The sequence below is a fragment of the Typopeltis vanoorti genome, chromosome 20 (assembly GCF_054136105.1).
Source record: "Typopeltis vanoorti isolate ZY-2024b chromosome 20, IOZ_Tvanoo_1.0, whole genome shotgun sequence".
NCBI lineage: Eukaryota > Metazoa > Arthropoda > Arachnida > Uropygi > Thelyphonidae > Typopeltis > Typopeltis vanoorti.
The window spans coordinates 69,408,719-69,433,414 of record NC_143568.1 but is presented as its reverse complement, the minus strand read 5'-3'; the positions used below and the strand labels follow the sequence as shown (position 1 = coordinate 69,433,414).

At 36.3% G+C, this 24,696-nt stretch overlaps 1 protein-coding gene across 2 annotated transcripts in view; it reads left to right on the top strand.

The window, feature by feature from the left end:
- Fpps (Farnesyl pyrophosphate synthase) overlaps positions 1 to 24,696 on the top strand; it is a 194,834-nt gene that overhangs the window by 100,047 nt on the left and 70,091 nt on the right. For both annotated transcript variants that reach the window (XM_090410087.1, XM_090410086.1), the window contains one exon: positions 7,451 to 7,573. In XM_090410087.1, the coding sequence (XP_090266213.1) occupies positions 7,451 to 7,573 (123 nt within the window). The remainder of the gene's footprint in view (positions 1 to 7,450; positions 7,574 to 24,696) is intronic.

The following is a 24,696-nucleotide window of genomic DNA, read 5'->3' as shown; positions in this document are numbered from 1 at the left end:
AGGCCTTCAAATCCTTGTTTCCCAAATGGCCGCTAGAGGGACTACATGGTGTGTAGTGTTTTCAGAGAGCTCCCGAAAGCTAAGTATAATTTTGAGCAAAAATTGGAATATTGGTTTAAATCTTAACGTAGCATTGTTTATTTTTTAGCTCGTTGTGTCTGTGTGATTTTGGTGTGAATTCCATTTTATTTAATTTATTTCATAGAATAGCACATGGCGCCAAAAGATAATGGTGTCCAAAAATACGAAGCCTTTGTTCAAAAACTGTAATGTGAGGGAGTTTGTCCAGTGTGATATGTGTGGGATGTATGCTTTCCCGAAAGAGGTTGGAGTTTGGATGGAAAATGAGAGTGGTGGGAGAATGTGCAAAAAGTGTAAGCAAAGTGAGGAATTGAAGTATGTGTCAGGTTGTGAGATTGTTGTGGTTGAAGAAAGCCAGAATGAGAGTGAAAATAGTGGCTTGATATGGAATTGCGATGGTGTACAAGATGGCAATGAGAGCGCTGATCAAAGAGAGAGTGAAAACAACTATACAGAGAGAGAAAATGGTTTAAATGATGAAAAAAATGAGGAATTATTTGTAAGGAGTGAGATCGCTAGGTTACGCGGAGTAATACACGGTGCGCAGCAGCAGTTGGAGCACTTGCAAAACTCTTTCCAGAGTGCCTCGGCTAACGGAAATAAACAAGTGTTTGAAAGGAAAAATAAGCGTAAGAGTGGGAGAATTTCAGAAATGAAGGAAAGAGTGTTTGTATGGTGACTCGTTATTAAGAGGTGTGATAGATGGGAGTTTAACTAAATCGTACTTACCGGGTACAAAATTTAAGGATGTAAGTGAGAGTATTAGAGTGCAAAAACAGAGGGTGAAACAGTTGGGTGCTGCTACCAGGTGACGGAATAGATGGTGGAGATAGTATGCATAAACAAATTGATGAAATGAGTGGAAGGAGGGGTAATTATTATGGGGGATTTCAACTATGGTAACATTGATTGGAAGGAGGAGAGGACACATGTGAGGAAGGAAATGGATTTTATTCAATTATTAAGGGATAACCATCTGAGACAGCATGTAATTGAAAATACTAGGGGTTTGAGAGTGCTTGACCTGGTAATAGCATCTGAGAATTTGACTGTAATGAATATGACGATGTTGCCACCTATTGGTGAGAGTGATCGTAAGGTTCCAAATTCCACACCTTTAGCCACCTGGGAGGTGGCTAAAGGTGTGGAATTTTCGATTAAGACAGGGTATATGTGGAATTACTGTGCTGGCAAGTATGACAAGCTTAGGAGATTGCTTGGATGTAGTTTTACAAGCTTGTAAAACTACAAGCTGGATGTCGATAGAGCATGGGAAGTGGTCAAGGAGCATTTACAGGAGGTTATGGCTGATTGTATACCTAGGGTCCGAATAGTAAAACAAGTAGGGGTTAAATGGATGAATAACATCATTAGCTTGAGTGCTGCAAAAAAAAAAAAAAAAAAAGAAAGAAACAACTGTGGAGGGAATTTAAAGAGAAAGATGACCTGCAGACACATGAACGGTATAAAGTGCAGGCCAGAAGTGTAATGAGTGTGGTAAAAAAAGCAAAAGCAGATTATGAAAGGAAACTAGCTATGCAAGCTAAAGAGAATCCCAAACAGTTCTTTCAATATGTTACAAGCAAAAAAAAACTGTACACGATGAATGATTTTAAGGACTGCCGATAGTAAGGAGGTCACTGAATCAGTCGATATAGTGGAATTACCGAGCGAGCACTTTGCAAGAGTATATCATCGAGGTGGTGACATTGAAAAAATGAAGGAACCATTAGGTTATACAAGAATTGTGATGAATGAAGTGGAGGTGAATAGTCTATTACAGAACCTTAATGTGAATACATCTATGGGATTGGTATACTGGCACGGGTCTTACGTGAAGTGGCTAAAGAATTATCAGTGCCCTTCACCATGTTGTTTAATCTGAGTCTCGGGTCTGGTTTAGTCCTGAAGGTGTGGAAAGAGGGGAAAATAGTTCCACTGTATAAAGGAGGATCCAAGACTACTGTTGCAAATTACCGACCGATCAGCATATCAGGAGTCGTTCTCAGGGTCTTGGAGAAAGTAGTCACGGGAAAAATACAGGAATGGATTGATGAAAATGAGGTACTGTATGGGGGGACAGCATGGCTTTGTGAAGGGAAGATCATGCCTCAGTAACTTGCTCAAGTTTTATAACACAGTGACAGCTGAACTGGATAAGGGTAATGGGTTTACAGTGATACTGCTGGACCTGGTAAAGGCATTTGACAGGATACCACATGGAATTCTTATCCGTAAACTGCAACATATGGGAATGGGTATAGGGTTAGTGAGATGGATAGGTGGGTGGTTGATGGAGAGATATCAGAGAGTAGTTTATTCAAGAGTAGAGTCCAAAAGACGGCCTGACTAGTGGTGTGCCGCAGGGTTCTGTTCTTGGATCATTGCTGTTTAATTTGTTCATAAACGATAAAGGGAAGGATCTAAGAGGAACAGTTCATTTGTTTGCTGATGATGCAAAGTTGGGTAGGGCAATAGTGAATGCAGAAGATGTCAAAATCTTGCAGGATGATTTGGATAGATTGGAGTTCTGGGCTAAGGAGAATGGATGTCAATTTAATGTGACAAAATGTAAGGTTATGCATTTTGGGGTGAAAAGATTAGCAGCACTATACCACATTGGTGGAACTGTACTCCAGGAGATTGATGAGGCCGGGGACTTGGGAGTGTTGGTGAGTAGGGAGATGAAGTTTAGGGGGTATTTTGTTGAAAGTAGTTGAAAGTTTATTTTTCACTTGGTTAGACTATATTAAATATAGTTTAATCCTTTATCCAAGCGTGAGCAAACAAAGTTTGTGCCTGAAAATATCTTCAGGACTGGGGTAAGGTAATACAACACCGGGCAACTCATAGCAAAGGTGGACCAAGCTAACATCACTCCTATCTCAGTATCTCCCATAATGCAAAACACATCTCCTTGCAGATATATATAATGTTATGCATTAAGGGAAGGGCCGCTACCTGACTTCTGCCTGGTATCTCTACTTTTGGGCCTGGAGAGACCTCAATAAAGGTTGAAACTAGTCTGGGTAGTGGCCCTTTCCTTAATGAATAACATTATACATATCCGCAAGGAGATGTGTTTTGCATTATGGAAGATCCTGAGTTAGGAGTGATGTTAGCTTGCTCCACCTTTGCTACGAGTTGCCCAGTGATGTACTACCTTAGAAGAAGGGTAATGTGGTAAAAAGTGCTTCTTAAATACACTTGGGAGGTTTTTAAGGAGGCAGCAAACAAGGGAAGGGTCATTGGAAAAGTTGAAAAGGAGTTGAAAAGTTGATTGTTCCCCATGAAAAACAGTGGGTGCTTACAAGGCATTACCTGAGAGAATTGTGAGTGTGCAAATAGTAATTCATTTTAAAAAATTCTAGGTTGAACAACTTTGCTCTACCTAGAGCTTGATGATTGGAACTAAAAGCATTTTACAGTAAGAGAATTTCATGGTTAGCAATGGGACAGTTTCGGTGAAATTATCTAAATCACATATGGGCAACCTGCGGGCTGGATCCGGCCCTCTACTTCTTTTGATCTGGCCTTAATCTCTTTCAGCGAAATTTGTCTGATTCATGGTGGGAGAAAACATGGTGTGTTCTACTAACTCACATTAAGCTGACGTCATATGACTTGCGCAAAACACACTATGTTTTCTCCAACCAAGATTTCTTTCTCACTTTGACTAGCAGCGTGTGTCAACGGGTTACAACGCGTCAGTTCGGTACTTGTGTTGGTGTTGTGCTTTGTTCGTTGCCTGCATTGATGTTATGCTCTGTGCGTTGATGTTGTGTTCTGTTCAGTGCCTGCGGTGTAGAAGATGGTTTTGTTTGAAAGTTCTGAATATCGCTTATAAATTTGGGAGAATGTCAGGGGTTTTTGCAAAAAAAAAAGAAAAGTAGATGCAGAGAATCGTCAATTTCAAGACAATTGGACAGATGATTATTATTTTATTCTGTATAAAGGTTTACCTGTATGTTTGCTGTGCAACGAATCCATATCAATCAACAAAGAATACAACTTGAAGAGACACTTTATTTCGAGACATACGGATCACCCAAAAATTGATGGACAGCTACGAAAAGATGAAATACAGAAGTTGAAGAAGAACTTGGATACCCAGCAGCAAATGTTCAACAAGCAAAGAATGCAGCACCACAGCATTTGTCAAAGCCAGCTTTGTGGTAAGCGAAAAAATCGCTAAGCATTCTAAGTCATTTGGTGAAGGAGAATTTATCAAAGAATGTCTGCTGGATGTTGCAAGTATAATATGTTCTGAAAAGAAAAAAGAACTTCGAGAATATTCGTTTGTCGAGATGTACTGTTGTCTGATGGATATACCTGGATAGTGCAACACCTGACCCATTTGGTAGTGCAACTTGCCTCAATGTTGCACTACTATTTGGGTCAGGTGTTGCACTATCCAGGTATTTGCTTATGCTTGGACTCACCAAACTTTATATAGTTACTATATTCGGCTTGAAACTCTTTGAGTTTCTTATTTGGCTATGAAATAATTTGGAATGTAATATCCCTTAACTTAAATAAATCCCTTATAATTGTTATGGAGATGAACTGAAGGCACTAATAGAGCAATTTGATACAAGGTTTGCCGACTTCAAAAACAAAGACTTCACATTCGCTATATTTGCTCGTCCGATGGATGCTGATGTAAATAATGTGCCAGAAAACTTACAGATGGAACTTATTGAGCTTCAGGTGGATTTAGTGCTAAAATCACAATTTAACAACACTGTTTTGACGGATTTTATAAATTTTATTTGGTGGAAGAAAATTATACAAATTTACGTGCCTTTTCAAGAAAAATCATTTGTCTTTTCAACAGCACATATATGTGTGAACAGTTTTTTTCGAGGATGAAACACAATAAATCAAAAATTCAGACAAGAATAACGGATAAAAACCTCTAAAATTCTATGCGATTATCCGTAAGTAATATTAACGTCAATATTGATAGTCTCGTAGTTGAAGTACAAGGCCAATCTTCCCATTAAATTATGTCATTCATTATATTATAAAATTTATGGTATATAAAATTATATTATATACCAAAGCATTATATTATAAATAAATGAAATATGAAGTAGTAACTTGTTTTAATTCATTTCATATTAATTTATTTTATTTAATAATTTGGTCCGGCCCTTGACTCGGGGACAGAATGATAATTTGGCCCCCAACTAGGAAAGGTTGCCCATGCCTGATCTAAATAGTGCTTTGCATTGCTATTATAGTGAAGTACAGCAATCCTTAACTTATGTGGCTAATTCACTGAGAAAGTTTCTGTGCAAGTTAAACCCACATAAGTCGAATGGTATTTAAATATTTTTTTAGATGTTTCTTTCAATGGCTAATTAAACTAAATGTGATCTACTCATGAAAATAAAATGTTGAGAAAATGAAACTTTATTCAGTATCCTATTGAGTACATAAATATAAAAAACTAATTGTAAGAAAACTTGGTCTCAAACAGTGCTACATGTTCATTATGAACACATGTACATAATTGTTTAATACGTTCTTATACACTGCAGGTCAACGTTGATGCCATCTTGAAGTATTGGACCATTGTAGCTTTCTTTTGCCTTTCGTAACATGCATTGTTATAATAGCATCACACACTACTCCAAACACTATTGCAAACCATTTAATTGACTGGATCCTGGACCTTTAAGTTAGCCAGTCCCTCAGCAATCACTTTAAAGCATTTGCTGTCTGCTTGGTCTCAAATCATTTTGGTGGTTCAACTTCTTGTTCTTCTACAATCTCATCTTCATTTTTCTTTTCTATTCAAGTTTCATTCGCACTTCATTGCTCATTTCCTTTGTATTACTTTGCAGCATTTCAGTAAAGTTAATTTTCTCCAAATTTAATTTTGATGTTCTGGTCATTTCAATAATCTCTCATTACATCTTCACGTTTGTCATATCCTAAATTATCTTGAATAAACTGGGGTGGGGATCAGGTTTTTCCACATGGCATACATGTTAGATGCAATTTCACTTCATGCAGCATTGATATTTTTGATAAATGTAGTTTTCTCCCAGAACTACTTCAGTAATTTGGCCTTATTGCTGGTCAGAATGTTTTGTTGGTAAAACTTTTTGAAGTCTGTATGGCACCTTGATCCATAAATTCTGTTAGGGAAGTTGTATTTCCAGGCAAGAATATTACTTTTATGCTTTCATGATAGTTGCACATAGTTGTTGGGTTATAAGTGCATTATTCATCAGTGACAATATCTTAAATGATATGTTATTTTTCTTGCAATATTTTTCAACACAAAATGGAAAACCAGTCTTGAAAAATTTATCACCCATGTTTTCTGTACTTCTATACAATAGGTAATAATACTTTTGAAATATTTTTGAAGGCCTTTTTGTATGATAAACCAACAATGGCTTTATTTTGCTGTCTCCAGCTGTGTTTCCACTAAAAAGAAGCATGCCTTTTGATACCTTAAATCTTGGCATAGTTTTTCTTGTGATACTTGAGAATGATTGGGCTTTTTTTTGTTTGTTTTGTTTTTCCTTTTTAAAATAACCCATTTTCATCTACATTAAAACCTCTTATGGAAAATAATCCTCATTTTTGATTTCTGTCAAAGCCTTAGGGAACTCAATAGCTGTTGCTGTTTGCAGGATCATCCTTGCCTGTCATGTTGATGTTATGTAGTTTAGTTTAGCATGTCCTTTTACATCTTTGAAACCATCTGTGGCTTGCAATGAATATATCATTTGTGACATTCTCATTCTGTTTACTCTTTTGTCCCTCAAAATTACACTGCTTTTTCTCTTGAATTTTAAATTATTAGCATTTGGAATTGCAGTTCATTAGCTCAAACAGTGCCGTATCTTTAGACAGGTTAGGGCCTTTTCCTTCTAAGATAGTTTCATTTGATAAAGTTTGTTGATCATTTTCATAATTGCTTAGGTGTTCACTCTGCTTATTTTTGGAGGGAGAAAAGCCAAGGAACTTTCTCGTTCTTCTGATGATGTTGCTAGTGTATGACACACTAAAAACATCTTGGATGCCTGATGTGAAGGGGATGGATTGTTTTTTGTACACTATCAAATATTTTGTTTGGCTTCAGTGCTTTGCTCTACTTCCAAGTACATACTTTTATTACTAATAGGTGTTATCAGAGTTCAGTGTCTTAAAAAATCCTGATCAAATAGATTTGGCCATTTTTTTTTAAATACATTCCAAAAGAAAAATCATGATAGACATCCACTGCAATAAAAAATAAATAAAAAACTTAGTGCAGTGAAACAATCAAAGTATTTCAGCTTTTTTTTTTCATAATAAATGTTAGAATATTTAATATTCATTTATAATAACTTCGATAATTTTTTAGGATAAAGTTGGATTAATTGCCATTAATGATTCACTGCTGGTAGAAACCTGCATTTACTATATTCTCAAAAAGTACTTTTCCAATAAGACTTGCTATGTAAAGCTTCTTGAATTATTTCTTGAGGTACGTACACTTTATTGCTATTTATTAGTAACGAATATTTTTTCTACTATTTATAATACGTTGCTTTTGCATATTTTTCTGCATTCTTATATATAGTAAAAAGAGCATGGAGATAATATAAGGATCATTTCAGAAGTTCTGGACTACACTACAGTTAACATCTAATAAAATGTAATTACAGGCCAGTAATATAATCTCCATTCTGCTTTAACGCTGCTTATTGTTTTTTCAATAAGTCATATATCTGTCAGTAGACTTTTTTTTGTGTGTGTGTCGTTGTTTTTGTTTTAATTTGGGTCACATTAGCCAAAAACTTGCTAGTGAAGCGTTTTCCACACTAAAGATATTTCAACTTGAGTAATGGGTTGAAGTCATTGAGGGCTTGCATCAAGACCGTATATGAGTGAAGAAGCAATTCGCATTTGTAATTTTAGAATCAGAGATATAAAAATTACCTCTTTGCTTTATGTAGATGGTGTGCTTCTACACATATTCAGTGTAAGTTTTCAGGATTATATTAATTGAGTAACAGCTATAACAAATTTGGCATAAAAATCAGAAAAATTAAAATAAAAAAAATAGAATAAGCAAAGCTGGTGTGATGGGGATCCAGTTGAATAAATGTATATGGAATAAGAGAGAAATTGACAAAAATACTAAACTAGCAGTATACAAGATATGTTCAAACCAGTTTTAAGTTTTGGATCTGAGAGTTGGTTAGAAATAAAGCACTTGATCAAAAATTAGATATAGATATGAGTGTTCTGACAAAAATGAGGGGTCTGGACAAATGATATCATTGGTGGAACCATGTTAAAAATGATGACATTAGAAAGGAGTTGACATTGTTTGCATTCAAGAATGTGTGTGTGTGTGTGTGTGAACATGGTTACTTAAACAGAATGGAAGAAGGTTAACAAAATAGGTGTTTGGTGCCAAGATGGCAGAAAAAAGACTCAGGAAGACTAAGGTCTACGTCAGTGATGTCAAACCTATGACATGCGTGTCAGCATTGACACACTTGAGGGTTTCTGGTGACACACCTTGGGTGTTGAAAAATATTGGTATTCTGATGAAAAAACTGTGATAAATCGTGTAAGATCGCTCTCAGTTAAGGCGAAGGTAGGTTTGTTCAATGAAAGAACTTTCTACCAGTAGTCAGCAACAGAAAAGTCATTAAATGTAATGCAAGTTTGTAATTTCAGTTTATTAAATTAATTGTATAATATGAATTCATAGATTTTATATCAAAGTCCTATTAAGGGGTGCTTAAGGGTCAAAGCTGTATAACTGAGAGGAGACCTCCACATAGCCTTTAAAGGAATGCAGAGAACCAACCAGGGCTGTATCTACCTGGATACTGAACGAACAAGGATGGGCTGGCAATTTGGGATTTAGCCGATCAAATTGTATTCCTATTGGTTAAACCAAAATACAAAATAATGGTACAACATGACAAAATTTCATGCCGGCTGGGGCGTCGCCCGGTTAAACAAAGCCCCGTTGTTTTTGCCAGGGCGAACAGCGAAAAGTCAGCTACTGGAACAAATCTGAGAACACACCCCAACCCAACATCACCAGAGTAAAAGATCGGTACTATCAACATAAGAAGCCTGAATGGCAAAGAAATGGAGCTAGTGGAGGAATTAGATACGTACCAGATCGACATAATAGGGGTGACTGAAACAAATAAGACAAAAACTGGTGAGATCTTTCTGAGCAATAAATACAAAATGTTATATTCAGGCAATGACAATCAAGGAAAAGAAGGAGTAGCCATAGTATTCAGCACAAAATACGACGCTCATTTTCTTGAATGGCATGCAGTGTCAAGTAGTGATTTAGGCAAATATCAGAATGGGTAACTGGACAATGAGACTTATTTGTGCCTATGGTCCCACAGAAGGTTCTACTAAGGTAGAAGTGGAGGAATTTTTTGATGCTCTAGAGAAAGCTACTGACACAATGAAAAAGGAAAAGTTGGTCCTTGTTGGGGATCTAAATAGCAGAGTAGGAAGTGATTGTCAGACATACAAAAATGTTTTGGGAAAATTTGGAGAAAAGAGCAAAGCTAATAATAATGGCAAATACCTGCTGAATTTCTGCTCAGGATATGGACTGGTTATTACTAACACCATGTTCCAACATAAAAATGTGTACAAGTTCATATGGAGAGAAGAGGCAAGGAATAAGAAAAGTCTCATTGACTATGTTATTGTTGATAGTGATGTTTTCTCCCTGGTTGAAAATTGAATTTCATATTGAAAAAAAAACATGTAAGAAAGTTTTAAAGTGAATAAAAGTTGAGCAGCTCTCAGATGTGAACTGTAGACTAAAATACACAAAGATTGTTGAAGAGAAAATGAAAGAGTTTGAGAACAGGAACCAAACCTTGGAGATTCAATGGCAAGCCTTTAAGAAATAACTGATTGATTCAGCCAGAGAGGCATGTGATGAGGTTGTCTGCAAGGATAGAAAAATCAGAACTCCATGGTGGACTCAGGAAGTTAAAGAGGCAGTGCAGGAAAAGAAGAAAGCATATCAAAAGTTCCTGACAAATAAGTCAGCTTGTGCTCTTAGAGAATACAAAGACAAATGTAAGAAAGCTAAACACTGTGTAAAACTGGCTAAACAAAAGTCATGGGAGGACTTTGGCAAGAACATAGAAAATAAATATCGAGAAGGTGGCAAAATATTCTGGAGGTTGTTGAAGAAAATTAGGAATGAGTGCTGTAAAAGGCATTAGAGATGATAAAGGTGACATGCAAATGGGAGAAAAAGATATCCTTGAAGTATGGAGTAATTACTTCGAAAAATTGCTAAATGAAACAAGCAGTGACGACAGTACAGTGATCAAAAACACTGACGAGGCATGCAGTTCAGGAATACATCTCCATACTTAAAGTAGAAAAAGCCATCAAAGGCTTGAAATGTGGAAAGGCAACAGGAGTAGATGATATTTGACCAGAAATGCTGAAGTATGGTGGTATAAAAGTCTTACAGTGGCTGCACTGCATAGTTCAGAATGCCTGGACAGAGGGACGAATTCCAGATGATTGGAATAGAGCTCTCATAGTACCCATATATAAAAAGGAAAATAAAACTGAATGTGAGAATTCAGAGGTATTTCCCTATTGAGTGTTCCTGGCAAGATATATGCAAGTATACTTGAGAAACGGTTGAGAAGAATTGTGGAAGAAAAGCTTGGTGAAGAACAAGCTGGATTCAGGTCAAATAGCGGCTGTCAGAATCAAATCTTCACTTTACGACAAACAGTGGAGAAATCATAGGAATATAACAAAGATCTGTATTTAAGTTTTGTCGATCTGGAAAAGGCATATGACAAGGTGCCAAGAGAGAAGCTATTCAATATGCTACAATTATATGGTGTCGATGGGGCATTATATGAAGCAATACTTAGTCTTTATTTGAGTTGTAAGTCAGCAGTTAGATTTGAAGGAAGTACAGGAAGACGGTTTAATGTTAAATCTCGTGTGAGACAAGGATGTACATTATCCCCTCTGCTATTCATTATCTATATGAATCACATTATGAAGAAAAGCGGTATTAAACATGATATCAAAATTGGAGATGTTAATGTCAGCTCTTTGCTTTATGGAGACGATGTTATACTTCTAAATAAATCCACTACAAGATTTATTGATTTAGTCAGAGATTTATTGATATCATGTAGTCTCTGACTACATGATTTAGTCAGAGAATCTGCACGATTCTCTGACTAAATTGAATAACTGTTGTAATAGATATGATATGAAGGTCAGCAATAAAAAGACAATGAAAATATGCAGAATCGTTCAAAATGTCAATTGTGTTGTGAATGGAGAACCTGTGGAACAAGTAAAACATTTCAGCTACTTAGGCATGATTTTTAGTGAAGATGGTAAATTAAATATGGAAATAGACAACAGAATCAACAAAGCTCTTATGGTAAGAAGTCAATTGAATAAATTCATATGGAATAAGAGAGAAATTCAGAACACTAAATTAGTTGTATAGAAGACAGTGTTCAAACCAGTTTTAACTTATGGATCTGAGAGCTGGGTCAGAAGTAAAACACTTGACCAATGACTAGAAGTGTTCAAACCAGTTTTAACTTATGGATCTGAGAGCTGGGTCAGAAGTAAAACACTTGACCAATGACTAGAGACCGCAGATATGAGAGTCTTGAGAAAGATTAGAGGCGTGAACAGATATCATCAATGGCAATATCATGTTAAAAACGAGAATATATCAGAAAGAACTTGACATTGTCAGCATCCAGGAATGCGTTAGCAGAGCTAGTCTCAGGTGGTATAGTCACTTAACAGAATGGGCTAGGAAAGATTAGCAAAACAAGTGTTCTCTGCCAGGTTGGCAGGAAAATGACCAAGATATACATGGATTGATACGGTACAATATGCCTTAGACGATAGAAATATAAGAGATCTGATAATATTGGAGTCTTGACAAGTAACAGACTGATTTGGAGGAAAATTGTAGATAGGAAGTTAGTAACGATGTAAATTTTCCAGAGTACTATCATATCCTGTACACCCCTTGAGGGTATATGGCAGGAATTTGATGATGAAGTCCTATTAAATAAATAGCCTAATATGATATGTATAAGTCACCATCTATGATTATGTAGTTACATTTATAATGCATGTATGCAAGTGGCACATCAACAATGTGAATATTTAAAAAAAAAAAAAGTTTGACACAACTGGGTAAAAAGGTTCACCATCACTGGTCTTGGTGGATTGATTGTGAGAAGTGCCTTAGAACAAAATGTTAGATGTGACAGTATTGGAGCAATGATAAATAATAGAATAATTTGGAGGGAAATTGTGATAGGCAATTAATAATGTAAATTTTATCATGCAGTGCCACGACCCTTGAGAATGCATATGAGGTAATTGATCTCATAATGCTGTTCTATGGCATGCTTTGTTTTAAATCTTTTGTTTTTATCCTATTATGCCTGTTGGGGCATACAGCTCATTACAAACTATTTTGTTGATTATGAATAATTTTGTGATAATGGACTATGATCAATAAGAGATAGGTATGCAGCATAATAAAAATGTTTAATACAGATAAATCGGATATATGCAAAATTTGAAACTGTTAATAGTGGATATTATAACTTGGAAAGATGAGAAAGAATTATTGTAGATATATATAGTGGTGCCTTGGTTAATGACGGTAATCCGTTCCATGATTGCCGTTATTATCCAAGGCACGATTCTCCATAAGATTTAATTGAAACTCGATTAATTTGTTCCGGCTCCTCCCCACAACCATAGTACATATTAAAAATGCAGATAAAACTCATTTAAAATGTCATAAAAATATGGTAAATATCATTTATTTATTATATACTATATGTATTTGCTACAAAAAAAAATTAACATTAATAAAATGAATTGTTCATGAAAACAGTTTTTAATTATCAATCTTCACCAGAAGGACAATTGGGCTCACTTCAGAGTTTTTTGACAAATGGACCTGTAAAAAATATGTCTAGTGTTGTTTGCTTCTGTCTCTTTTTTTTCTGAAAAACTGCATAGACTTTTCATTAAATAGATCTGCAGTTCTGATAACCTCAGATTTGTTTGGATTCCATTTCATAGCAACATTTTGAACTTTCTCCCACTTTGCCAAAACATTTTTGATTTCAGCAGTTGTAATTTGTTCTTTCTCTCCATCCTCATCTTCAGATAAAATTTCCATTTCCATTTCTTCACATTGCTGCTTGAAAAGTTCTTTTACTTCGTCAGTAGTTTGTTCTCGGTCATGCATGCATCTCCAATAATTCTTCAACATCTTCCTCTACTTCCAAGTTAAGATCACGAGCAGTTGCCACAGTATCCTTTACCAATTTGTGTCCTTCATCTGAAGTTTCTTCATTACCAAAGGAAGGAAGGACACAGTTTCCTCCATGCTTCTTGAGACATTTCATTGTTACTTCTTGCCAAGCCTTTACAATTAGCCTAATTGCTATGACAATTAGGCTAATTGTCGTAGCAATTAGGAAGGAAGAATTCAACATTGTCGTAGCAATTAGCCTAATTGCTATGACAATGTTGAATTCTTCCTTCCAAAATTTTCTTAGGGTTATGTTGGTAGCTTCACACATTTCAAAGCACCTGGTAAAAAGTGTCCTTGTGTAAAGTTTTTTAAAATTTGCAATTATCAGCTGATCCATAGGTTGAATCAGAGATGAAGTCTTGGGAGGAAGAAAAATCACCTTGATAAAATCTAATTCGTCTGGTAGCTCTTCTTGTATGCCCGTTGGATGGCCAGGTGTGTTAACTAAGGTTAAAATGGCTTTTTGTGGCAGATTGTTTTGCTCAAGATAGACTTTGACAGTTGGTCCAAACACTTTGTGGATTCAGTCTCTAAATTCTATTCTTGTGATCCAGGCTTTGCTGTTAAACTTCCACAAAACACCGAGATTGGATTTAGAGACATTGAACTTTTTGAATGCTTGGGGATTCTCTGAGTGGTAGATTAACATTGGTTTTACCTTGCAGTCTCCACTTGCATTTGCTGCTAAAAGCAAAGTTAACCTACCATTCATTGGTTTATACCCAGGAAGTATTTTTTTTTTTTCTTCTTTTGTGATAAATGTCCTGTTGGGCATTTTCTTTCAAAATAACCCAGTCTCATCATAATCGAAGACTTGTTGAGGTAGGTATAATCCTTGTAAAGCTATTGACAAATTTATCTGCTGCTGCTTTGTCAGCACTAGCTGCCTCTCCGTGCCTGACCACACTACGAATTCCTGTTCTTTTTTTAAAGTTGTCAAACCAACCTCTGCTACAATAAATTTAGTTTAATCCTTTATCCAAGTGTGAGCAAACAAAGTTTGCACCTGAAAATATCTTCAGAACTGGGGTAAGCTAATACAACCCCGGGCAACTCCTAGCAAGGTGGACCAAGCTAGCATCTCGGTATCTTTGCTTTATGGGAGATACTGAGATAGGAGTGATGTTAGCTTGGTCCACATTGCTATGAGTTGCCCAGTGTTGTTACTACCAAGTAACAACACCTGGCAACCCCAGTTGTTATTACTCCAGTCCTGAAGATATTTTCAGGCACAAACTTTGTTTGCTCACACTTGGATAAAGGATTAAACTAAACTTATTATAGTCTAACCAAGTGAAAAATAAACTTTCAACATCTTTCTCTAAATACAGAGTAATATAATAAAAAGGTGGTACACCTTTTGGCAACTCCTATAGGTAAAGATGACCTCGCCATTGCTTTTGCCTGGTATCTCCACTTCTGGGCCTGGCTCCCACTGAAGAGACCTCAATAAAGGTCGAAACTGGTCTGGGTAGTGCCCTTCCCTTAATGCATAATATTATACATATCCGCAAGGAGATGTGTTTTGCATTATGGGAGTTACTGAGATAGGAGTGATGTTAGCTTGGTCCATCTTGCTAAGAGTTGTCCGGTGTTGTACTAATTTACCTCAATCCTGCAGATATTTTCAGGCACAAACTTTGTTTGCTCACACTTGGATAAAGGATTAAACTGAATTTATTATAGTCTAACCAAAGGAAAAATAAACTTTCAGCAACCTCTGCTACCTCTGAAATCATTATCTACCTCAGAACTTGATCCCAAAGTCTTCTTTTTCAAATCTTGATAAATCTGTTTCGCTTTCTGACAGATTGCATGTTGAGATGTAGTATCGCCCACCATTTCTCTTTCTTTGATCCAAATCAGTAATAGATTTTCCATTTGCTCAAAAAGAAGCCCTCTGACATTCAACCTTGAAGTTCCCTTAGCAACCTTAGCTACCATAAGTTCTTCTTTCTTAGCCAAAATGGTTGATATTGTAGAATGACTGGTTTCATATATTCGAGCTAGCTGAATAACTTTCACACCTTCATGATGTTTTGCTATTATTTCTTTCTTCTGTTCAGTAGAGAAAATTTTTCTGTTTTTTTTTTTCCTCACTAGCTTTCTTTTTGGGTCCCATTTTGTCACATGGTAAAAAAATTCACTCTATAAAAAAAAAGATACGCAAAATACGGTATTATTACAAATTGTACAACACTAAGACAAGGGATACAAAGAACATATCGTCACCTGAAAATAAAAGTAAAAGTTCAAAAAAAAAAAAAACTTTTTGAAATAAAAGTTAACAGTTAAATTCGAAACCTGCAATTTTTGACATAGTGCATTTTGCTTGTAAGGTGACGTTAGATACAATACTTACCGTAACACACACTGATTAGCAGCTTGGTCATATCCGAACTTCACAGCTATGCCGCGTGGCTGTTCTCTATTCAACAGTGTCTTCCCGCGCATGGCTGAGTGTGATCGTAAAATTCCAGTTTTTTAGATCGGATAGAAGTTCACATAATCGAGAGTCTTTAACCAAAGCCTGTGTCGTTAACCAAGAGATTTTTTCTTGCAGCCACTCATCGTTAACCAAGTATGTCATTATCTGAGGCCGTTGTTAACCAAGGCACCACTGTATAGCCATATAGATCTTGTGAGTTGTAGCCACCTGGTTGGCCGAGTGGTTAGTGTATCTGCTCTCCAGCCAAAAGGCTGCGAGTTCGAATCCCGCCGTGGCATGGATGTTTGTGAATGTTGTGAAAACACTAATGGTGGTGGTGGGTGGTAGATAGCGTTAGTGTGGTTGGTGGATGAGTGGTGGAGACAGAGCTGTAGAGTAGGTACCCTCCCTTGATGAGTCTTTGGACTCCCTGGAGGTGTCATGTAATAATAGTAATATTTTATTGAAATATATAATTTCTTTATAAATGGTTAAAAACATAAATGGTTTTCGAATGTTTTTTCAGTTGTCACTGCATCATATGACACACTGATCTTGTCTATCTGCCAATGATCTGAAGCCAGTCAAACTTCAGAAAACCCTCTGGTGTATTTTGTGTATCTAAGGGTTTTATTTTATGGAGAGTTTTTGTTAATTCTTTTTAGCTTCAATATTTGTTTATATCACAGAAGAAATTGAATTTTTTCAGAGAGCTGATATGAGACAATTTCTTCTGTGATATTATAAACAAATATTGAGGCTAAAAACTTGTTAGAACTGGAAATGGGTGAGATCATATTTATTATTCACTCCCAATAGAACTCCGTTTCTCTTAAGACATTATTTGGATTAGTTGAAGATAACATGTGATGAGCCATGGCATCATTTCTTTTGGTATTCTATGTTCCAGCTTGCTGTTCGATGCTCTATTCCTTAGATTTTTCTGCCTGTACTGTTATAAGGATCCTACAATTATGCCACGAACGATATATCATGGATTTTTCAGAAGATTGTATAGGTTTAAGATGTCAAAGTAAAAATTTAATGAAAGGAAGAAGTGATAGGGAGGTGAAAACCTTTTGCATCATTGGAATTATATTGAGTCAGGTGTGATTTGCAAGGAGTTCAGAGATAGTATTATTTTTATAACCATTTTGTAGGAAGATGTTTGTTAGTTCTTTGGCTAATTCTTCTATCATTAATAAGTTCTTCTCCCTCCTCCCCATAATATTAAGATAATGTCTGATTTTTGAGGTCTGTAATGATAAGTGGCATGCAGGTATCTGTTGTTAACTGCCAAATCCCATGCTATGGACATGTGATCTTGCAGTTATCAACTCATACCAATATAGGATGGGTGTTTAGTTCTGGAGTACAAGTTTTAAGCACAATTGGGAAGTGGGATGAATGCACTCAGCACCAGAAGACTTGATAATATCCAACTTGCCATTCAGGATTTTTCTGATGTCTTTCTGACAGAAGACTAAAGAAGGCATATAATGGGAAGTGGGGCATACTTTGATCATTAATGAAGGAGAAGAATGATACCAGGAATTCAGCCTTGCTTTTGGGTGATACAGTAGCATCATCTGAGAAATTGTACTTAATGGCTTAGAGAGGGACTAGAACACTCTACTTCCATTTGAGCAGGAGGAAAGTTTTCTGCATGTGGCTTTTTCAAAGTTTGAGGATTTGCTAATGGTCGGTTTGCAGTTGTTGCTTACTGTCTTGCAAATTGACTTGGAATGCTGGAGTTGTTGTTTTGAACCACTTGCAATATGCTGAATTCTTTTTTGACTGCTTTGAGAAAAACTCATTGGAAATATCAAGGTTGGATAGTGCTGTGGTTCGAGATAGAATGGGGAACAAAGGCTTTCATTTTACCAAGAGTTATTTCATTTATTCAGTTGTGGAGGATATGTGGATCAAAGAACAAAAACAGTAGCCATCCATGGTTAGGGAGAGTAAGTCATTCCATTTGGCACTGTTCTATTGCCAGATGGCATGAGTATCACTGTATTTGAAGGGCATTCAGAAGGAAAAGATGAGTTTGTTTAGTTGGCAGTTCTTCCAACTAGTGGAAGTATATATTTATGGTGACAGTGGTCACTAGCACCCATACTGTGGAAAGAAACAAACCACATTTTGGGAAGATAGAGTTGGCTGGGTGAAGAGCTGTGTTGCATGTCACTAGCCCATTAATAATCTGGAACTTGGTTACAATGAGCACAAGGGGACCAACAGAAGTTCCTCATTATGACTGTTATTATTATTATTTGACACCTCCATGGGAGTCCAAAGACTCATCGAGGGAGGACACCTGCTCTACAGCTCTATCTCCACTGCCGACCACCACCATTAGTTTTTCCACAGACAATCACAAACATCGGTGCCCACAGTGGGAATTGAACCCGCAGCCTTTTTGGCTGGAGAGCGGATACGCTAACCACTCGGCCAACCAGGCTGGCTGTTACTTACTATATCAGTGATTTAAATTTACCTCCTATTTTTTTCTAATTCTCAATGACTAAAAAATATATTCAAAAAAACAAAAGTATTAGGGAGAAAAAAAAAATACCATTACACATCTAGATATTATTTGTATGAATATGCTTGCATAAACTGCAGTACCATAATTTTATAACTACACATTTAATGCAAAACAGTTTTTTCCATAATTAAACAATACTAATTAATACTTAATATTAGCAGAAGGGATGGTTGGCGTGTTATCTAGATATGATAACAGTGAATTGAGACACAGAGCAGGAATCATGAATGGTATGTTGACATAGCAGTGTGGAGAAGGAAGTGTAGTTTGTGAATGTGTGGGATGCATTTGAAGGAAAGATGGAAATGTACAAAAGTGATTGGTTGCATTGGAATAGATTTGATGTAAGTCAGTTAGACAGACTATTGTAGGAAGGAAGAAAACTGATGAGAGCAAAAGAAGTAAGAGGTGAAGCAAGAGATCAAGAGAAAGGAACTGGTGAGACTGAAGTTATTGTAAATGAGAATAGCAGTACTGCGAGTGATGATAGAATGAGGGAGTCGGGATGGACAGAGAGACACAGTATAAGGAGAGTGGATGTTGGAAGTAGTAGTAGTAGTGAATGTATGGGAATGGGATGTATAGGATGCAGTTGAATCTGAAGACATAGATATGTTAAGTTGTGATAAAGGCAATTGGATATGGTTAAGCGTGGGGAAAATTGCCAAGTGGCATGGGCAGGACCGATTATATACCTAAAAAGTGAATTGTTATATTTACTTATATTATAAATGCCAGGAGCATCAGAGAAAAGGGAGATGAAATGTTGAGTTTACTCACCCAAAAATTGTGGAAATAAGTAAAATGATTGGATAAGGATGATATTCTGATGGGAATAGAAATGGAAAAGTATAATGTTTTCCATGAGGATAGAAAAGAGAGGGGGGATTGATGTTAGAAGGCATATTATGTCCATGCAAAGTGGAGATGCAAGATATAAATAGTGAAAATGGTTTTGAGTCAGTATGGTGTGAGGTGAAGGTTGAGATGAAGAGATATGTAGTCATATTTAGTCGTATTTAACAGGTAGTGATGAAGAAATGTATACTTGGGTTAGGGAACAAGGGAAGGATGATTATTATGGGTGATTTTAATTATGGCGGTATTGACTGCAATAAAAAGATAGCATTTGGGAATAAGGAAAATGAATTACTTGAGTTCCTTAGAGAACTGGGCAGTATGTAAAGGAGGACACATGAAGATTGAGAGTTTTAGATCTAATCATTTTATCAGAAGATGTGATTGTGAGTGGGTTTTGCACTTCTCTCCACTTGGTGAGAGTGATCACCTGGGTTGTGACTAGCCATATGAAGACTTCTGTGAGGAAAGGATATATGTGGAATTACAAGTTTAGGAGACAGCTTGGAGCTATGGCCTATTCCCTTCTAATAGCATGGAATGAGCTGTTAAACAGACAGGAGATAAATGCTGTATGGGAACTGACCAAAAGATATTTAACAGTATTGATGTGCAAAAGACTGAATGAAGTAGGTATCAAATAGACGAATAAAAGAATATGTTGTTTATTATTTTAACGGTATAATAGAACACAGAAACTAAGTAAATAATTAATTTATTAACTTGATGCTGATATTTCGCTGGTATTATAACCAGCATCTTCAGAGCACAAAAACACTGTTTGTCACAATACGCGAGACTAAAACAACATGGTGTACATTAACAAAATTGTAGCAGCAACACAAAGACTAGAGTCCTGATTTTGGCGCCCTCTATCTGAAAAAAAAAAAAAAAAAAAAAAAAAAAAAAAAAAAAACGCTATCATATATTGCTAGAGTCCTAGAAAAGTGCTAGTTTTTCCTTAATATGATTGTCTCCCAGATCTTCGGCAAGTTAATACAGCCATATTTGGCTGTATTAACTTGCCGAAGATCTGGGAGACAATCATATTAAGGAAAAACTAGCACTTTTCTAGGACTCTAGCAATATATGATAGCGTTTTTTTTTTTTTTTTTTTTTTTTTTTTTTTTTTTTCCAGATAGAGGGTGCCAAAATCAGGACTCTAGTCTTTGTGTTGCTGCTACAATTTTGTTAATGTACACCATGTTGTTTTAGTCTGGCGATAATACAGCCAAATATGGCTGTATTAACTTGCCGAAGATCTGGGAGACAATCATATTAAGGAAAAACTAGCACTTTTCTAGGACTCTAGCAATATATGATAGCGGTTTTTTTTTTTTTTTTTTTTTTTTTTTTTTTTTTTTTTTTTTCAGATAGAGGGCGCCAAAATCAGGACTCTAGTCTTTGTGTTGCTGCTACAATTTTGTTAATGTACACCATGTTGTTTTAGTCTCGCGTATTGTGACAAACAGTGTTTTTGTGCTCTGAAGATGCTGGTTATAATACCAGCGAAATATCAGCATCAAGTTAATAAATTAATTATTTACTTAGTTTCTGTGTTCTATTATACCGTTAAAATAATAAACAACATGTTCGACGAACACATAAGTCTGTCCACACGAATAAAAGAATAATTTCATTAAGCATGAAATTTAGAAGATACTATGGCGGCAGCACAAGATGAATAATAATAATAGCAATCAATTGCATGAGGAGTATAAAGAGCAGGCCAGAAGGTGACTAATTTGGCAAGAACTGCAAAATTACAGTATGAGCAGAAATTAACAAATCAGGCCAAGAAAACCTTTTTCAGGTATGTGGCAAGTAGAATGAAAACGATTGTCATCATCAAATTCCTGCCATGTACCCTCAAGGGGTGTACAGGATATGATAGTACTACATGAAAAAATTACATCATTACTAACTTCCTATCTACAATTTTCCTCCAAATCTTTCTGTTACTTGTCAAGACTCCAAAATTACCAGATTTTATATTTCTATCATCTAAGGCACTTTGTACCGTATCAATCCACCTATATCTTGGTCTTCCTCTGGGTCGTTTTCCCAGAGGAAGACCAAGTTTTCCAGACTTGGTCTTCACTTGTTTTGCTAATCTTTCCTCACCCATTCTGTTAAGTGACCATACCACCTGAGATTAGCTCTGCTAATGCATTCCTGGATGCTGACAATGTCAAGTTCTTTCTGATATATTCTCGTTTTTAATATGATATTGCCATTGATGCCATCTGTTCACGCCTCTAATCTTTCTCAGGACTCCCATATCTGTGGTCTCTAGTCTTTGGTCAAGTGTTTTAATTCTGACCTAGCTCTCAGATCCATGAGTTAAAACTGGTTTGAACACTGTCTCTACAGCTAATTTAGTGTTCTGACTAATTTCTCTCTTATTCCATATAAATTTATTCAATTGACTTCCTACCATATACCAGCTTTGTTGATTCTGTTGTCTATTTCCATATTTAATTTACCATCTTCACTAAAAATCGTGCCTAAGTAGCTGAAATGTTTTACTTGTTCCACAGGTTCTGCATATTTTCATTGTCTTTGTCTTTTTATTGCTGACCTTCTTACCATATCTATTACAACAGTTATTCAATTTATTCAGAGAATCGTGCAAACTTGTAGCAAATTTATTTAGAAGTATAACATCGTCTCCATAGAGCAAACAGCTGACATTAACATCTCCAATTTTGATATCATGTTTAATCCCACTTTCCTTCATAATGTGATCCATATAGTAATGAATAACAGAGGAGATAATGTACATCCTTGTCTCACATGAGATTTAACATTAAACCATCTTCCTGTACTTCTTTCAATCTAACTGCTGACTTACAACTCAAATAAAGACTAAGTATTGCTTGATATAATGCCCCATTGACACCATATAACTGTAGCGTATTGAATAGCTTCTTTCTTGGCACCTTGTCATATACCTTTTCCAAATCGACAAAACTTAAATACAGATTTTATATTCCCATGATTTCTCCACTATTTGTCGTAATGTGAAGATTTGATCCTGACAGCCTCTATTTGACCTGAATCCAGCTTGTTCTTCACCAAGCTTTTCTTCCACAATTCTCCTCAACTGTTTCTCAAATATACTTGCATATATCTTACCAGGAACACTCAGTAGGGATATACCTGTGGAATTCTCACATTCAGTTTTATTTCCCTTTTTATATTTGGGTACTATGAAAGCTCTACTCCAATCGTCTGGAATTCATCCCTCTGTCCAGGCATTCTGAACTATGCAGTGCAGCCACTGTAAGACTTTTATACCACCATACTGCAGCATTTCTGGTCGAATATCATCTATTCCTGTTGCCTTTCCACATTTCAAGCCTTTGATGGCTTTTTCTACTTCAAGTAGGGATATGTATTCCTGACTGCATGCCTGGTCAGTGTTTTTTATCACTGTGTTGTCATTACTGCTTTTTTCATTTAGCAAATTTTCAAAGTAATTACTCCATACCTCAAGGATATCTTTTTCTCCCATTTTCATGTCACCTTTATCATCTCTAACTCCTTTTACAGCACTCTTTCCTCCATTCCTAAGCTTCTTCAACAACCTCCAGAATATTTTGCCACCTTCTAGATATTTATTTTCTATGTTCTTGCCAAAGTTCTTCCATGACTTGTTTAGTTAGTTTTACACAGTGTTTAGATTTCTTACATTTGTCTCTGTATTCTCTAAGAGCACAAGCTGACTTATTTGCCAGGAACTTTTGATATGCTTTCTTCTTTTCCTTCACTGCCTCTTTGACTTCCTGTGTCCACCATTGTGTTCTAATTTTTCTATCCTTTCAGACAACTTCACCACATGCCTCTCTAGCTGAATCAATCAAAGTTTTCTTCAAAGTTTGCCACTGAATATCCAAGGTTTGGTTCCTGTTCTCAAACTCTTTCATTTTTCCTACAATAATCTTTGGGTATTTTAGTCTACAGTTCACATCTGAGAGCTGCTCAACTTTTATTCACTTTAAAACTTTCTTACATGTCATTCTTTTCAATATGAAATTCAATTTTATCCTGCTCAAGACTAAATAGTGATCACTTCCAATTTCAAATCCTCTGTACACTCTGGTGTCCTGCACCAGGGAGAAAACATCATTATCAACAATAACATAGTTAATGAAAATTTTCTTATTCCTTGCCTCTTCTCTCCATGTGAATTTGTGCACATTTTTATGTTGGAACTGGTATTAGTAATAACCAGTCCATGTCCTGAGCAGAAATCCAACAGGTTTTTGCCATTATTATTGGCTTTGCTCTTTTCTCCAAATTTTCCAACACATTTTTGTATGTCTGACAATCACTTCCTACTCGGCTATTTAGATCCCCAACAAGGACCAACTTTTCCTTTTTCACTGTGTCAGTAGCTTTCTCTAGAGCCTCAAAAAATTCCTCCACTTCTACCTTAGTAGAACTTTCTGTGGGGCCATAGGCACAAATTAGTCTCATTGTCCACTTCCCCATTCTGATATTTACTCAAATCACTCTACTTGACACTGCCTGCCATTCAAGAAGATGAGCCTCGTATTCTGTGTTGAATACTATGGCTACTCCTTCTTTTCCTTGATTGTCATTGCCTGAATATAACATTTTGTATTTATTGCTCAGAAAGATCTCACCAGTTTTTGTCTTTTTTGTTTCAGTCACCCCTATTATGTCGATCTGGTACTTATCTAATTCTTCCGCTAGCTCCATTTCTTTGCCATTCACGCTTTTTATGTTGATAGTACCGATCTTTAACTCTGGTGATGTTGAGTTGGGGTGTGTTTTCAGATTTGTTCCAGTAGCTGACTTTTTGCTGTTTGCCCTGGTGAAAACAACGGGGCCTTGTTTAACCGGGCGACACTCCATCTGTATGAAATTTTGTCATGTTGTACCATCATTTTGTATTTTGGTTTAACCAATAGGAATACAATTTGGTCCGCTAAATCCCAAATTGCCAGTCCATCCTCGTTCGTTCAGTATCCAGGTAGATACCCAACAGGGTGCACCACGAGAAGGTGAGGATTGGACATTAGGTCAGAAGCCCTGGTCAGTTCTCCGCATTCCTTTAAAGGCTATGTGGAGGTCTCCTCTCAGTTTTACAGCTTCGACCCTTGATTAAAATAGTAGAATGATAACTGCTGCAGAAGATGTTTAGGTATTCATTGAGCAATTTATATGGATGCTTCATCCCCATGAAATCATGAGAAAATGAGTTGTAGAGATCATATGAGAGGATGAATTAATTGTGAGCGAGCGGTAAGTATTTGAGGAAATAAGTTTGTCGATAAGGTGATAGGATTTGATGAAATATCACCACGTGTCTTAAGGGAATGTTCCGGGAATTGGCAGTAGCATTGGCTTGTCTGTTTAATAAGAGTCTTACAATAGCACAGGCTC